The 16,063-nt window shown below is 39.9% G+C and overlaps 1 protein-coding gene across 2 annotated transcripts; it reads right to left on the bottom strand.

The window, feature by feature from the left end:
• Positions 6,959-15,798, bottom strand: LOC109232323 (RNA pseudouridine synthase 7). 2 transcript variants are annotated; one of them, XM_019398054.1, is made up of 12 exons: positions 15,687-15,798; positions 15,544-15,587; positions 15,325-15,402; positions 14,855-14,955; positions 14,559-14,646; positions 13,012-13,090; positions 12,797-12,879; positions 11,080-11,145; positions 10,903-10,959; positions 9,349-9,480; positions 8,647-8,885; positions 6,959-7,589 (listed from the first exon to the last, which is right to left on the bottom strand). In XM_019398054.1, exons 1-12 carry the CDS (start codon positions 15,775-15,777, stop codon positions 7,487-7,489), a joined length of 1,161 nt encoding a protein of 386 aa, XP_019253599.1. In that variant the 5' UTR covers positions 15,778-15,798; the 3' UTR covers positions 6,959-7,486. The 2 variants fall into 2 exon arrangements, with proteins under 2 accessions (XP_019253599.1, XP_019253600.1); XM_019398055.1 differs by lacking the exon at positions 8,647-8,885 and having other exon boundaries at positions 7,506-7,589; positions 15,687-15,797.

Raw genomic sequence — 16,063 nt, 5'->3', positions numbered from 1 at the left:
ATAAATATGAGAATAAAAATAAATTAATCACCAAAAATATAATTTTGAGAATAATTTTTGGTTTTTGTACTGCTAAAATGGGGCAATAAATTGATTTAAAAATCTCTTAAAAATGAGAAAAATACTAAAACATTTGGACATACTTATATATGCATATATATGCTATTTTGAAAGTGTTTTGCATATATGAAAATATACAGGGAAAATTTTGGTATCAATAGTGATAACTGATCCCAGTTCACAGAAAAGGAAACCGCCAAATTATTCGAGAAATGGCATATCAAGAGGATACTCTCAACCCTATATCACCCAGCGGGTAACGGGCAAGCGGATTCCTCCAACAAGTTTATACTAAACATCATGAAGAAAAAGCTCGAGAACGCCCAAGGGACTGTGGCCGAAAATAGTACCAGAAATATTATGGGCCTATCGAACAACTCTGAAGACGAGCACAGTAGAAACGCACTACTCTGCGGCCTATGGGACTGAGGCAGTAATATCGGTCGAGGTGGAAGAACCCAGCCTAAGGTACTCCCATGAAAGCAGTATGAGTAATGATGAGAGTAGAAGGCAGGAACTCAACGAGATCGATGAATGAAGAGATATGGCGTACATAAGAATGTCGCCCAAAAACAACAAGCAGAATACTATTACAACAAGAAAGCAAAGTTCCAAACACTTAAAATCGGGGACTACGTGCTGAAGCCAAAACTCAAGCGAGCAGAGATCCCCGGGAAGGCAAGCTAGGAACAAACTGGCATGGTCTATACAAAATCACAGCCAAATCAAACAAGGGTTCATTCTAGCTAGAGACAATGTAAGGAAAACAACTACCTAACAAGTGGAACATCAATCACCTCAAATACTTCAACTTCTAAGAGAAAAAATGTCCCCTAAGTCGTACTCTTTTTTCCTCACTTATGTTTTGTCCCATTTGGGTTTTCTCAAGAAGGTTTTTAACGGGGCAGCGAAGGAAACACCTCGAGTCGAAGTATGCAATGGAGGGACTGATTTATCTTTTTCATTGCTCTATTCATCGATACTCTCCAAGCCAAACCATGAAGGGACTAAGTACACTGAGACTGGGACTGGAACGCCACCCAATGCCCGAAAATCTGTAACTCTCTCCAAGTATGTAATTAAAGCAACAATGCCGAAGTGATAAGAAACTTACATTTATCAGGACACCTTTTTGTTGTTAAGGTTATGATTCGTTCACGCTCAAACTACATCTACCGGTCCTCGGCCGCATTTTAACGAAAGGTAATGTTCGACCTCACTCGAGAAAACACTTATCGGCCCTCGATCGCGATTTAATGAAAGGTTATGTTTGACTAAGCTCGAACAAACACCTACCAACTCTTGGTCGCGATCTAACGAAAGGTTATGTTCGACTAAGCTCGAGGAAACACCTGCGGACCCTCCACCGCGATTTAATGAAAGGTTATGTTCAACTAAGCTCGAACAAACATACCGGCTCTCAGCGAGGATCTAACAAAAGGTTATGCTCGACTAAGCTCGAGCAAACACCTACCGGCCCTCGACCGCGATTTAACAAAAGGTCATGTTCAACCTCGATTTATCGAAAGGTCATGTTCGACTAAGCTCGAACAAATACCTACCGGCCCTCGACCGCGATTTAACAAAAGGTTATGTTCTACCAAGCTCGAACAAACACCTACCGGCACTCGGTTGCGATTTAACAAAAGGTCGTGTTCAACTAGGCTTGAACAAACACCTACCGGCCCTCGATCGTGATTTAATCGAAGGTTATGCTCGACCTCGCTCGAACAAATACCTATCGGCCCTCGGCCACATCTCAACGAAGAAACGCATGCGTCCTATGAATATTCGGCTCCAAGGCCACGGCCAACGAAAAGACAATAACAATAAGAAGGACAAAAGGCGAAACGAGAAAACAATAGAAGCAAAAATATACAAGTACAGAAAATAAACCACAGAAAAGGAAGAAGATGCAAGCACAAATTTAATATTTCATACTTAAACTGTTTACAAAGGCTCGTGAAGATGCCGGCAAAAATACACAAAAAATTCAAAAAAAAACTATCGATCATTGTCATCACGGCCTTTGGTGCCCTTGCCAGCTCGATCTTCAATGGAGTCATCATCCTGACCTCCGATACCATCACCATCCCGATTCCCTTCGCCTTCGCCGCCTTCGCCCTAAGGATAAGCAGTATCATACCAGGCGTTCTCCTTAAGCCGGTCTATACCCTCATCCCCATCCTCCTCATCCACCTCAGGCGTAGCGGGATCATATCCACAAGCGACTCGAGCTTCATGGGCCTTAACATGAGCATCTTAAACGGCAGCCACAAAAACGGACCCCGCCGCATGCAAATCTTGAAATATACTAACTGGGCCTCGGGATGAATCCATTCTTCATAGAACTCCCGAGGTACATTTGGAAAATCTAAAATACGGATAGAGGACGGCTGTGTGAGTAATTGAGCATTATCGGCCTCCAAAGCAGCCACTCGATCATGAAGAACAGAGTTATCTTTCTCTAGATCTCCGTTCCTCTCCTCTAGTCGATCTTCCTTATCTCTCGTTGTTTATTGATCATTCTCTTGCTCAGCTCGGAGAGTCCTATTCGCCAACTCAAGCATCTATGTCCTCCTCTAGCATCCAAACGAGAGGACTCCGCCTTCTCGAGTTCCTTTTTCTTCTCGGCAATCTCACTATTGAGGGCCTCCAACTGAAGTCGACACTCTTCTAACTGCCCTTGCAACTCGATCACTTGAGCTTGAAGGTCACTACATTGGGCCTCCACTCCCCTGTTGACCTCTGGCTCCTCTTCCCTACTCATCAATGTCCCCTCGAGGACGCTACACTTCTCGATGGCCCGCACCAGCTCATCATCCTTCTCTTTCAACTCGTCCCAAAAGTCCTGCATGTCGCCATCCTTAGGAAACCGCCTGCGGAGATCTTGATATTTGCCACGATACTCAAAGTACTTAGCCTTCAATTTTACAAAGATGTATTTATGACTCTTCTCCCTCCGGGCGCTCTCGATCTCCAAGATCACCGTCTGCAATCATAAAAAGGAAAGAGAAGAAAGAATCAGAACCAAGGACGCCCTGTAAAAAACAAAAGAAAAAGAGAGTTTGAAACACAAACACTCACCCTAAGAGCAAGGCCAGCAATGCTCCTCGCAAAGCACTATCGTCTATCTCTTTGATGGTCTTGCCCTCTATTTCGGAACAAAGAGGGCTGAGGGCAGGGACTACCTCCTCGGTGTTCACCAACAGGTCATGATCCATGGGGATCGCGATAGTCCTTTTCGGCCCCTCCAACCTCACCTAAAACTAGGTAAGCCCCTCTTCCATCATCCTCAGGTCGTCCACATCAATTTAGGAACCTGATTTATCGCCTCCTCAGCGATGCTTTTTCCCCTCTCATTGGTCGGCAAGGAGCTATCTGTAGCTGTTCGAGAGGTCGATGCCTCATCTCGCCACGAAGTGTCAAGAACATTAGCATTCGTCCCTTCAGTCTCCATCACTATAGAAGGAAGAGACACATCCACATCGGATCCCATCGACCTTGGAGCATCAAAACTAGGCTCAAAATCATCCCCACTACAATAGTCGTTGTCTCACGCAGCTTAAAGTCCCCATCCGCCACATCAACGGCTCGGGAGACTCCTTCACTGGCATCCACGGATCTCCTCTTTCGAGGTTGGAGATCTCCATTACTAGGAAAAGGCTCATCGTCCTCGTCAATGAGAGAATATAGAGGAGGAGAAAAAGTCTCCACGGTCGAAGTAGAAACAGAGTCGGACGCAGCAACATGAGGAGTTGGGACAAAGATAAAATCAGTCGCAGTCAAAACAGGAGCGGAAACTGAAGGCGTAGTCGAATTCCTCTTCCAGAACAAGGGCGCCGGAGCTCTAGACCTCCTTATATACCCCCTGGCCGAAGCTAACGGAAAATGGGAAAAGGAAAAATCAACAAATAAAAACGAGCAAAGAAATCAAGACGCTGATAGTAAAAAGAAAGTTACCAGTCGAAGGGAGAGAAGGCCCAAATTTCTTGAAAAAACTTGTCCATTCACGAATCCCTACGATGTGAAGGAGGAGCCGCTCGACCCAGTCGGAAATGTAAGCATCCAAAGGAGGAGGCGAGGTCTTGGTTGCAAAAAAATAAGGGGGGAAGTCAAAATTCAAGACCGAACATGAGGGAGAAACCAAAGTACTTACGAGTATAGTTACAAGCCTCAGGAAAGCCGTTGAAATTGGCCACAACGTCCTCAGTTCTAACAAAAAAGAAGTTAAACCAGAATTGACGACTGGCCTTGCCGTCCATCTTCACCACCAAGCATTTTCCCCCTCGGTGAAGTCAGCATCGTTCCCCTATAAAAGCTAGGAGCGAATAGATGAATTAAGTACTGCAGTGTCAGTTCGACCACGGATAGTTCAGCAAACTTAGTGAGCATCTTTATAGCTTTATAGACGTACGGCGTGAGCTGAGCAGGACAAACGGCGTAGTGACGACAGAACTCTTCCACCAGCGGAAGGAGGGGAAACTAATAACCGACTTGGAAGGGGTAGGCGTAGAGGGAGCAATACCTAGGACAGTGAATCTGTACCATATCCCACTCGGCTGGGATCAACCCAATATGATTGGGAAGGCCGAATTTGGCCTTAAAGTCCGATAATTCCTTCACTGTCATCACTAATCGAAAATGTAACGACTCGACCGGTCGTTTTAATTTCTAGATCCACGTTTCCCTAATTAAGACTCCTCGTATGTTCTTTCACTATTTTATGACTTACAGGGATGGTTGGTTTGGGTTTGGAAGGGTTCGGGTTGAAATCGGAACACTTAGTTCCTTAATAGTGGCTTATAAAGGTTAAGTATGACTTGAGTCAACGCTTTGAGTAAACGGCCTCGGAACCGGGGTTTGACGGTCCCAGTAGGTTCATATGGTGATTTTGGACTTAGGCGTATGTTTTGATTGACTTTCGGATTAACCGATAGCGTTTCGGCGCTTAATATTGAAAGTTGGCGCATTAAAGGTTTTCAAGTTCTTTAAGTTTGGTTTCGAGTAGGATTTGGTGTTATCGAGGTCTGTTTGGGATTTTGAGCCTGAAAATAGTTCTGTATGGTTATATATGACTTGCACGTAAAATTTGGTGTCATTCCGAGTAGTCTAAGTATGACTCGGCGCGTTCGGAGTAAGCTGGAAAAAACTTGAAGTTCATAAGTTGATTCGATTTGGTTTTGGGGTTAAATTTTTAGTTTTGATGTTGTTTTACGCATTCCGAAGGTTCGAACGAGTCTGTTTTATGTTTACGAACTTGTTGGTGGGTTTGGTCGAGGCCCCGAGGGCCCCGTGTAGGATTCGGAGGGTTGACAGAGCTTGATTGCACTTTGGAGAAGAGCTGAAGGTGGCTAGCATCTGGTGCGTTTGCACCTGCGGTGGGAATGGCTGCAGAAGCGACACTGCAGGTGAGGCGCCTTGTTCGCAGAAGCGGAAGTGACCAGCCAGGCCTAGGTTCGCAGGTACAGGAGCGTGGGCGCAGGTGCGCATCCGCAGGCGCGAGATTCTTTCCGCAGAAACGTTGGGAGTCATCACGACCTATAGGGAAAATTGGGTCATGACAGAAAAGCTCTAGGTGCGGCCTCTGGTGATTTGGTAAAATCGGACTGGGAATCAGGGTTGCGCGGGATTATCTCCTCCACCGACGGAAAGGCTTCGTCCTCAACGGTGGCAGGAATGCTCTCCCCATAGGAAGGGAACACCACTGCCAAAGGAGCAACATGACTCCCCTCTCCAGCCTCAGTAGGTACGTTAGACATGATTCACGTAAGGAAGGAGAATAACAAACGATGGGGGATGAAGAGCAGTGTAAGTCGCTGAACCAGAGAAGAGAAATTCGAAGAAGAAGAAGAGAGTAAGAGGATGGTATGGGATCTTGAAGCTTTAGAAGATTTAAACTCCAAAATCATGTTCAAAGACCTCTATTTATAAAGGTCATGGCATTGGAACCAAAAACGGGTCATCATGATTGGCACCAGAATCAAAGCGGCATATCTAATCAAAGGTCACGCGCAAAACAAAACGACGCATCGGGACGTCATCTTAACTCGTGAACAGCATAACTCCAGCAAATCCCCCGGGAAATTCGAAGCATTTGAAATGTGCGGCCCATAGAGGACCACGTTACATGCTCGCCGCAACAAGGACGACCTACGTAGTCTACTTGATTAGCTCGACCACCAACAATACGATCCGCTCATCGAACCCGCCCGCGAAGCCAGCCTCAATAAGCGGAGAGACTAACTGTATGGGTCAACATCTATCTTTAGAATACTTACGTCAAAATAGTATTGGTGGAACGTTCCCAGCTATCGCTTGTCAAAGTGACCTAAGTAACGGTGAAGTCCGTGGTCGAAGAGTAAGCAAGGGCTGAAGCCGAGGAGTCATCAACGATCAAGGCCGAGGTCGAGCACCCTAGACAGAGTTGTAACAGCTAGTTTCAAGATAGGACATAAAAGAGAATATTCTAGAGGATATTCTCTACACTTGTACAACTAGGGTTTTTATGAACATGTTCCCTATAAATAAAAATATACACAATGATAGGGGACAAGTGATATTCATTTGTAAAATACATTGTCTTGAAAAAAGAGAATCGGATCTTATTGCAAGCATACAAACATAACCTTTTCACTAAGATTCTTGCCTACACTTTTCCACCGGATCCAAGAATAACTCGAATATTCGAAGGCTTATCCATCACTCATCATTGTCAGAAAGAACATTCACTGAGACTCAATCGATCTATTTACATAAGTGCCATTTACTGCTATTCATCACTATTTAATGCGACACTACTCCCTTTGACTTCTTAAATATTGATTGTGTGTCGTCGTTGCTAGCATAGTATCTTTACATATTATTTCTTGCACTTCTGAGAATTTCATCTAAGGAATATTGTTAACTAAGATTAACCCTCGTTTATATAAATTTAATTAGCTGAACCAAGATATATGTTGTTTTGTCAAACAATTTCCAGATAATGCAATTTTGCAACAGAGAACCAGGCATCTATTAATCGCCTAAGGTTCCGTACTGCTGGTTTACAAATGAACGGGGTAGATTCCCAGTGATCCAATATTAAGATGGTAAAACAAAATCACCTCCACCAAACACAGACGACTTCCCAAATTGTTTCTGGAACAACAATTGCTGCAAAACACTTGTTCATAAACCAGTTGAGCTCGAAAGGCCTCCTCCAAAGCTAACCTCCCATAAATCCAAATTCAAGGTAGACCATGCATCATACGAAGACCATAAACACCGTATGGGTGTCTCCCCAATCACATTCGCATAACTCCAGAAGTTAACCAGTACCACAATGCATCCAGATTCACAAGAATGAACAGAGCACAAGAGGCGGAGAACCAAGAGCATAACACAGTTCTGAAATCAGACGTATAATGAATGCTGAAAGAGCATATCAACTTAGGGATGCCCAATCTGGAAGTGGACATTCATATATCCAGTCAGGTCCTGAATATTTTACACAATGCAACCATAGACCCTCTTCATTTCCCTCATACCTGCATTTTGAAATTATAAAGGGCATTAATCAAAGCCAGAAACGAGGAAGGCTTCTAAAACCAAGAGCAAGGTCACATATGGTACTTTTTTCAACTAGAAAAACAACCAGATGAAACTAGCCACACATTCATAGTCTAGGCCTCAAACCCTAAACCGAGGGGTTGCGCACAAGCTTACAAACCATTTAGTCATAAAAGAACACAAGATCTTAGATGAGCAAACAAAGAAGCTCTATCAAGAAAAGGTTCAGTAAATTTAGGCTAAAGCGCACCAGTAATGTTAAGAATGTTAGCCATTCAATATTTTCCCGTGCCAAATGACCTTGAACCATCGAAACAAAGGATATTTACATTGCCGTGTGTTTTCTAACTAGCAAATAGTTGTATACTGATCTTGGTGGGTATTATAGCCATCTCAATTTCTTTTGTCTAACTACTTGCTCTATTTTGAAAGGCGGTATTTCCTTGATCTTCTGGGTTATACTTATCATAAGATGGCTTTTAACTAATTATATTGTTCTTAATCTAATAGTGGGAAAGGAAGAGCTCTTACCTCAAGTTCAAGAATGTGGCTAGAATCAGGGGGACTCATGGAAAGGGTACAACAAAGGTACAGAGTGGATGGGTACCCAGATTTTGTGTTAGCCAGGAAATTGAAATTTCTTAAATGCAAACTAAAAATTGGAATATTAGTTGTTTTGTGAATCCGGAAATATTATTGGTTTTGGGAATCCGGATACAAGAAATCCATTATTTTGGATGAGCCTCATAGATCTATGCTCACCAAGGAACAATTGGCTTAAGTCGCAAACCAGGATATAACTTAAGAAGGAGAGATCTCTTGACTGTTAGACATAAAGGTGTTTATGGTTAGAAAAAACTCTCAATGACTGCACCCTCCAGATACCTCTCCTTAAGCGAATTGCTAAGTACTTGTCAAAATTTAAGGGTCGCCATAGCCCTCAACAATAGACATGTATGGACAGTAACTATAAGGTTGGACATGCACTCCAGAATCGACCCATCAAGAATTATGCAATACATAGACCATCCTTACCCTTTCGGAGCAAGATTTGGACAATTTGTACACATAGGATCAACGCTGAAACCTTCATTGGAGTCATTTGTCGTGTCACTAATGCCATTTTCAAGAGAGATGGGCTCTGGAGGAGAAAATGATTTAGCTGCAGCTCTATCCGCACTCAACCCTTCAGCAGAACGATTAGACACGAGTTCAGACAGGTAGAGCATATCATTGGCTATAGGATGACCTGTATATTGCAGATGCACACGTATCTGTTTTGAAGCAAATTTTGTTAGGTATATCAAGCTAATTATACTTAAAGAGAGAATTTTGGTAGCAATGCCACTGTTCTAACCAACACGAATGAAAAATTCAGAAACCACATTCAATAGAAATGCCTCAACCAGAGAAAATTAAAAGAAAAGACCTATAAAAATCGAGGACAAAAGGTATCTTATTTTAAAGGCATAAATAATTTGAAGATGGAATTTAACAACAAATGAATCTATTCTACTCTCATTATGGATTATGACAAAAACAGAGAAACTTAAGAGCTAGAATAATAAACAAAGATGTTACTCAAGCAAAAAAGATATTCAAGTCACAAAAATATAAATAAAAAGCAACAGATGATTCAACAAAATGCAGAAAGGTTTCTCTTTTGTATTAATTGGGGGAAGCGTGGGTATAAAGAGACAAACAATACGAAAAAATTATCAATCACATTCTACATACCTGATGTGTCCTGCCGGTGACGGGTTCGCACGAAACAATGCTGTGCTTCTCGTTGGTACTAATCCTTGTAAATTTGGTACATGCAGTCTTTCCCTTCAGTGAAGCAGTACTATTTCCCTGGTCATCCCCCACCTACTAGAACGATTAGCCCAAGATTACTAGCATGACTAATAATATCAAACAAGAAACAGAAACCCACCCATAACAGAGTGTGTTTTCCAAGCGCAAAACACAATCAAATGGTTGATGAAACTCGCATAGCAAATCAATGTTATTCAGCTACAAAATTAAAAACAATAGATAAGTCAATCAATTGCGCTTTTACAGCCAGCCCTGCATTGATATTTTGATCTCCGCAGGTGGATACCTTCGAACATAATATCCTCACTCAATGAAAAAGTAAACAACACATTTCTCAACGCAACTTTTGGCAGTCAAACGTTGTTCTGGTCTCAACTTTTTATTTTCCTTGACTTTGTAGCAAAAGACCTCCAATATTCTACTATAATTCCTCTAGGTGAAAAAGGGAAGCAAAACAATTTGGGAAAATTACTTTACAAATACAAAGAGTTGTCATGCCCTCAAGAATTAGCAAAAAGCCTATATTGTGTCGCCCAATTGTTGTCAGCACATGGTTACACTTCATCCACTCCAAGAGATAGCATCAAGTTACAATTGGTAAGTGATGGGTTAGAATGAAAGAAGAAAGAAGAGCGATTGAGGGGGAAGATTCAAAAAGAATAGCAAATTACGGCAAAAGAGTTTTCAGAGAGCACGAGTTCTGACACTGCAGAGACATGAGGGAGGCAAGGAGTAGACAGTGAGTGACGTGTAAGAATAAGCAAATTAGGCAGGTTAATATTGTGAATAAATAAAATTGGTGTCATATCGATTAGTGACAAGCTAATAATTCTAATTTTAAGAATGGAAAATACAGGGGGAGAAACGAATCTTTTAGTTTCCTGGGAACTAGCACAGATACAGGAAAGATGCAGTCATTTATGTTGTGTTACTGCGAAAAGAAAATTTGACTACTTTGCACGATTTCTATCAATAAAAATGTTGCACCAAAGCTCTATAATGCAGAAACAATATGTTCTCTTACAACCTTTCAGGTACTAAAATCATCTCATCTTTCTGCCCAATCTGTAGCCACCAAATGGGAAGTTGGGACATGGGGAAGAGGCAGGGGCTTACGCGTAACTTCTCTTTTAAGGATCAGTACCGCATTTGTTTTTAAATGTAGAAATAAGTAGAAAACTGAATGAGAAATAGTTGTTTATCGTCACTCCATCATTTGTGCAAGACTCAAGCATTCTGCAGTGCAAAAGGACGCTTCCAGTCCTACAGCTTTCCCTCCAGATTGGTGAATTTTATGTTTGTACTGGTTCAAATGCTATAGTGCAAGTCATGTTCTATGCAAGAGCTGAATCAACCAACATCATAAGTTGAGCTAAATCTTATATACAAGAGACAAAAGCTAAAAGAGCAAATTTACTAGAAAGAGGGGAGAACAGGTACTAATGATGTACACACTTCAAGAAAACACCTTACCTCAACTGTGCTTCTCCCTTCTCGGGCATTGTAATTGACATTAGCATTCACAACTTGCTAAGGAAAAAGCAAGGAGAAAAGACAAGTCAAAAAAGTAAAAACGTAGTAATTGTGAAGGAGAGTAGAGTTAAAGGGGGGATGCTGCCGAAAGGGAATGAATGGCAAGATGAAAGGTACCTGCTTATCAGGGAACACTCCGATCACTCTCGCAATATACTGTTTCTGCACCGCTCCTGATTCTATCTGAAAAACCCAGTTAGTGTAGTTAATAAGGGTTTAGAAACACCTGTTCAGTTAACAATAGACGGAATGTGAACCAACCTATAGTAATTGAAGGATGGAATCAAAGAAAACCAGAGTTATTTATTCAGCAGTTCAAAAGATTAGTTTACACTTTACTGGGTGGAAAGTATGGACCTCTGAGTCTGAAATACATTGGTTTGACTTCGCATGTGCTTACAGTCCTCTACCCCAACCATTTAAAAGATCAATTTAGCAGTGAATGAAGAACTCAGTGGATACTCTTCTGAAAAGTCAGAGCGGAAGAGGAAAACTGGAGCTGCTCTAGGTTAAGGAAAATGTTCTAAGAACTGCAAGACATTTATCTGGATGAGTTTTTGCAACCGACTGCAAGGAATGTAGGTCGCCCAATTATCATGGCCAAAATTCTGAAATTGAGTTAATTTTCACCTGAACAGGTTCTACTAGCAGAAGTGCAGCAAAGCTTAGCAGCTGAAGCAAATAATAATAAGAAGAACAGGAGAGGTTCCTACAAGTAACTCAAAAGTGCACTTAAACCTCACAGAGTCATATGCTCAATTAAATGTATACTGTATAGCTGTGGAAATAGTCTCCATAATATATGTATAGACCAAGAAACTTCTGATGAAGCTAACTTCAACACAATAAGATCGTTGTATTTTCAACTCTATGCATCAATTATGCACCAGTTGTTGACCAGTTGTTGCATGAGCTCAGATTTTGTCGCCAAGATATAAAAAATTAATTTTCAAGAACGTCTGTTGTAGAATTTAGGAAGTAGACAATAATCCTCATGTAGTAAAACCAACATTAATTGGAAGATATTCTACCTCTTATTGAAGAGATATTTAGAAGAGCATACAGTATCTATCAACAAGAATTAAATTAGTTCAACAAGAGCCTTCTGGACACAAATAGCAAAATTAGAAATCTGTGTTAGACTAGTTAGGTTTCAAACGCCACATTGAGAATAGTACAGCAATATGCTCTCTATACATTAAGAGCCTGTTTGAACATTAAAAAAAATTCCCTTTTTTCCAAAAAAAAAATCACTTTTTTTCAAAATCAGCGTTTGTTCATAAAATTTCTAATTTTCATTTGAAGATGCATTTTGGAAATTTTCGAAAATTTGAAAAACTCCAAAAAGCTGTTTTTCAAAATTTTCACTCACAAAACTTCAAAAATAACCCAAAATTATATTCATGTCCAAGCACAACTCTAAATTTCAAATACCATTTTCACTTGAAAAAGTTTCCCCCCTATTTCTTATGTCCAAACGCCCAATAAAACTAGAAAGAAAAATCCCTTAATTTGAAATCCTGGAGCACAAAGTAGGATTGTAAGATCAAGCATTTAATAAGAGTATCATATGTGTCATCAATCAGTTTCAAAGAATTTGACAAGAACCATTTTAACACCTCATCACAAGCAACTGAACACAAAGCTGCTGGAGTCTAACTAAATCTAGTTATATTTGGAACTTATTCATCTCATACTGCTAAACTATCGATATTGACAAAGAACAAGGAGAAAAAGGTGCGGTTAGACAGCAATAATGCATTCAAGATCTATTATTTTTATAATTTCTGTCATTTTGCAGTTCATTGCAATTTATAATAAACAGAAAACATACCTGTTGCCTGAAGAGGTCAGCCCTAGAAGCACTTCTAGCCAAGATAAGTAGTCCTGAGACTAAGCGATCTAAGCGATGAACCGCTAAAATAAGAGTCAAGAGAAGACTACAACAAATTGCTATATTTAATGTGCCTTGTGAAATGTACATGATCCCATTAAAGAGTGACAAAACAAAGAGTTATGCCCTGCTGCCATTAGGGTAACAGAGGATACGAAACAAAGGTGCCAAGCCATACTCAGCTTGTAGTATACCAACGACCGTATTCTTGCGGTATTGTCCGCATGGATGAACCTATCAGTGAGAAGACATTGCTTACATTATATATATGAATGGTGAAGGCTGAAGCAAGGAAAATACGGATACTATAAGTGCATAAAGCGTAATGCTATCTTCGGAAATGAGTTAGCCATCCAACACAAACGTGGATAATAGATTCTTTGGAAAGTTTTCTTTTTCATGACTGGTAATTGTATTGATAAAATAGCATCAAGAGTGCAGGGAAAAGCATTTACAGATCAAAAGCAAAAGTATGTCCCTCCTCTTCTTAGAGGGATGCCATCAAATCTATCAGTTCCTCTGATTCACTATGTAGATTCTTTTTGAGAAGTCATGACATGGTGAGAATCTATTTCAAAGGGTATGTGCTACAGATCATAAGCATGCAACCGAGTGGTAAAAGGGGAAAGCTATGCAGCACGTAGATGGAGATAAGTGTCAACTCTGAGACAAACTTAACTAGTCCTTGAAAAATTGGAGGGGAAGGAAGAAGACATTTCCACATGGATGCACAATTTAGATTATTCAAATAATTGGTGAAACAGGGGGAAATTAGCCACTAGAGGCCAACGTGTAATGCTAATTCAAACATGATTAACACCTCCAAGATACTAAATTTATAAAACATTTGTGAAATTGCACAACTACCTCTTAAAATACAGCATTCTCTATATCTTCCAAAGGCCAGAAAATATAAGCAAGTGTTGAGTGTCAACACAATTAACAGTGGCATTCCAGGACCAGGTCCTTACTTTAGTAACAGAAGTTCACCTTTTTAGATCAATAAAAAGTTCAACTTTCTAAAGAAAAATAAAAAGTTCACCTTTTCTCCTACTTCTTACTATATTCTGCTGAGGGTTCACCGTATTAGGTTTATTATAATCATCTTGATAAAATGAAGTTTCGAGTTATGCTACCATGGGAACTACACCAGTATTAGATAAAGAATTGGTGAACCAATCCGAGAGAAGAGAAAATAACAATGGAAATATATAAAAGTGAGTTCCTTATCTAAAAAATATACAAAATTGTGTATAAATGCATGATTTTGCGCCTTATATATTCAAAAATATAAGAGACAGGAGGTGAACCATCGATAACAGCTTACCATTGTTCTTTTTGGTCAATATTGTAATATCAGATCTAAACACAAAATTAAATCATAATTATGTAAAACTTTATTTATAACAGAAAAAAGAAAAAGTTCATGAAGAGTGCATGCTAGATTCACAGTATGCCAGCTAATTGTTCCACTTTACTTTCAGGATTGCTAGATTCTTATGTGTGCTTGAATAATGGCATGATGGATCTCATGGCGGTACTACACTATCTGTCCTCAGAAGGTGACTGGATTATAACATCAGTAAGTGCTGGTTCTTTCCCAAACTTCCAAACAAATCAATCTAAACATATCCCACACAATCTTAACATAGCACTTTCTCAAGAAACAAATATATAAAGATTGAAATCATTATTAGCTTACTGGAACAGAAGCAGGCTTGCAAACTGTCAGCACGTCTGGTTCTTCACATAGTATTTCGACATCCCATGACATCACTGGTGGTTCATGCCTACAGCCTTTTGTAAGTCATGTTCTCATAATTGCATAACAGAACAGGATTAGAAAATGTCAAATCAGATGCTTAGTCTAAGATCCATCACTAACACATGCTAAATCAAGAAACCAAAATCTACTGAAGGATTGACCACAGAAATACCAAGCAGAAGGAAATGTCAATAAACTAAATGTTTGAGGCCAGAACTTGAATCATTACAAACCTGTGCAAGAAATGGCTAATCTTTTGTGATGACTGCACTACATATGAAAGATGCACCTTTTGTCCATCAACTTGTATACGTCCAGATTTAACAGCGGATTCCTAGATAAGTCATCTAAATCAGCCTCTGCACTATACAGCTGTACACTAGCGAACGTCTAGTAGGTACTTAAGACAACCAAAAATGTGCTCGAACAATCAGGGTAGGCTATAAAAATATGCTATCATCACTCTAATAATTCAACTTCACAGGATTTCCAATTCAAAAAACTAAAATCACAGTTAGGCCTGTTGGAAATGTAACATATATCAAACCATTTACATCAGTACAATTGCAACTATGCATGTATGACCTAACATGCATATTCGACAACACATAAAATAAATCAAAAAAACAGATAGACAAACAACCGAAAGAGAAGGAAATACAGACACAACAAATGTACTACTTAACAATTAGAAACAACATACATAGTAATCACGAGGTCTCCCTTTAAATTCTTCAGAGAAGAGATCAACAATTGTCTTCCCAGCCCACCGATTCTTCACCTGAAAAATGAACTCAGACCAAATTTAAATTCATATACAGGGTTTAATTAGGGTTTTGACAAATTCATTAAGAAAACGGCCAAATCAATCAATCAGCATCTGTTAAATAGGCAGATAAACAAAGAGAGTAGTAGCTCATACATGAGAAATGAATTCGAAGTAGTAAGGTCTGACATAGCGTATTCCTGCAGAAGCAGAACAGAAAAGCACAAAACATTTGTTGCAGAGAAAAGACAACGCAATAGGTAACAGAAGTTGGATGAGGCAAAGCTGAAGAAACTTACCATTGCGGAAGACGTAGTCATGGCGTTCCGGTGGGTTGGCGGGAGTTTGCCACACTATCTCCATATCCTCTCGCTTCCTTTTCATGTTCATTTTAGCAAGAGGGTATTAAGAATTTTTTGGGCGCTTGGTAAAATTAAAAGTAATTATAAGTTAAATGCTTATAAGCCAAAAATAAACCAAAAGTTATAAATTGGTCGCTTCCAACTTATTAAATTTCAGTTTATAAGCACTTTAAGTTTGATCAACATATTTACTATTATATCCCTAAAATACTCTTTTTAAAATAAAACTCTTTGTATACTATTAATTTCAACACTTTTATCCAAACACGTAACTGCTTATTTTTTAAATCAGTTTCAGCACTTAAAAATATTTT

The sequence above is a fragment of the Nicotiana attenuata genome, chromosome 9 (genome assembly GCF_001879085.1).
Source record: "Nicotiana attenuata strain UT chromosome 9, NIATTr2, whole genome shotgun sequence".
NCBI lineage: Eukaryota > Viridiplantae > Streptophyta > Magnoliopsida > Solanales > Solanaceae > Nicotiana > Nicotiana attenuata.
This window is presented reverse-complemented; position numbering and strand designations above follow the sequence as displayed.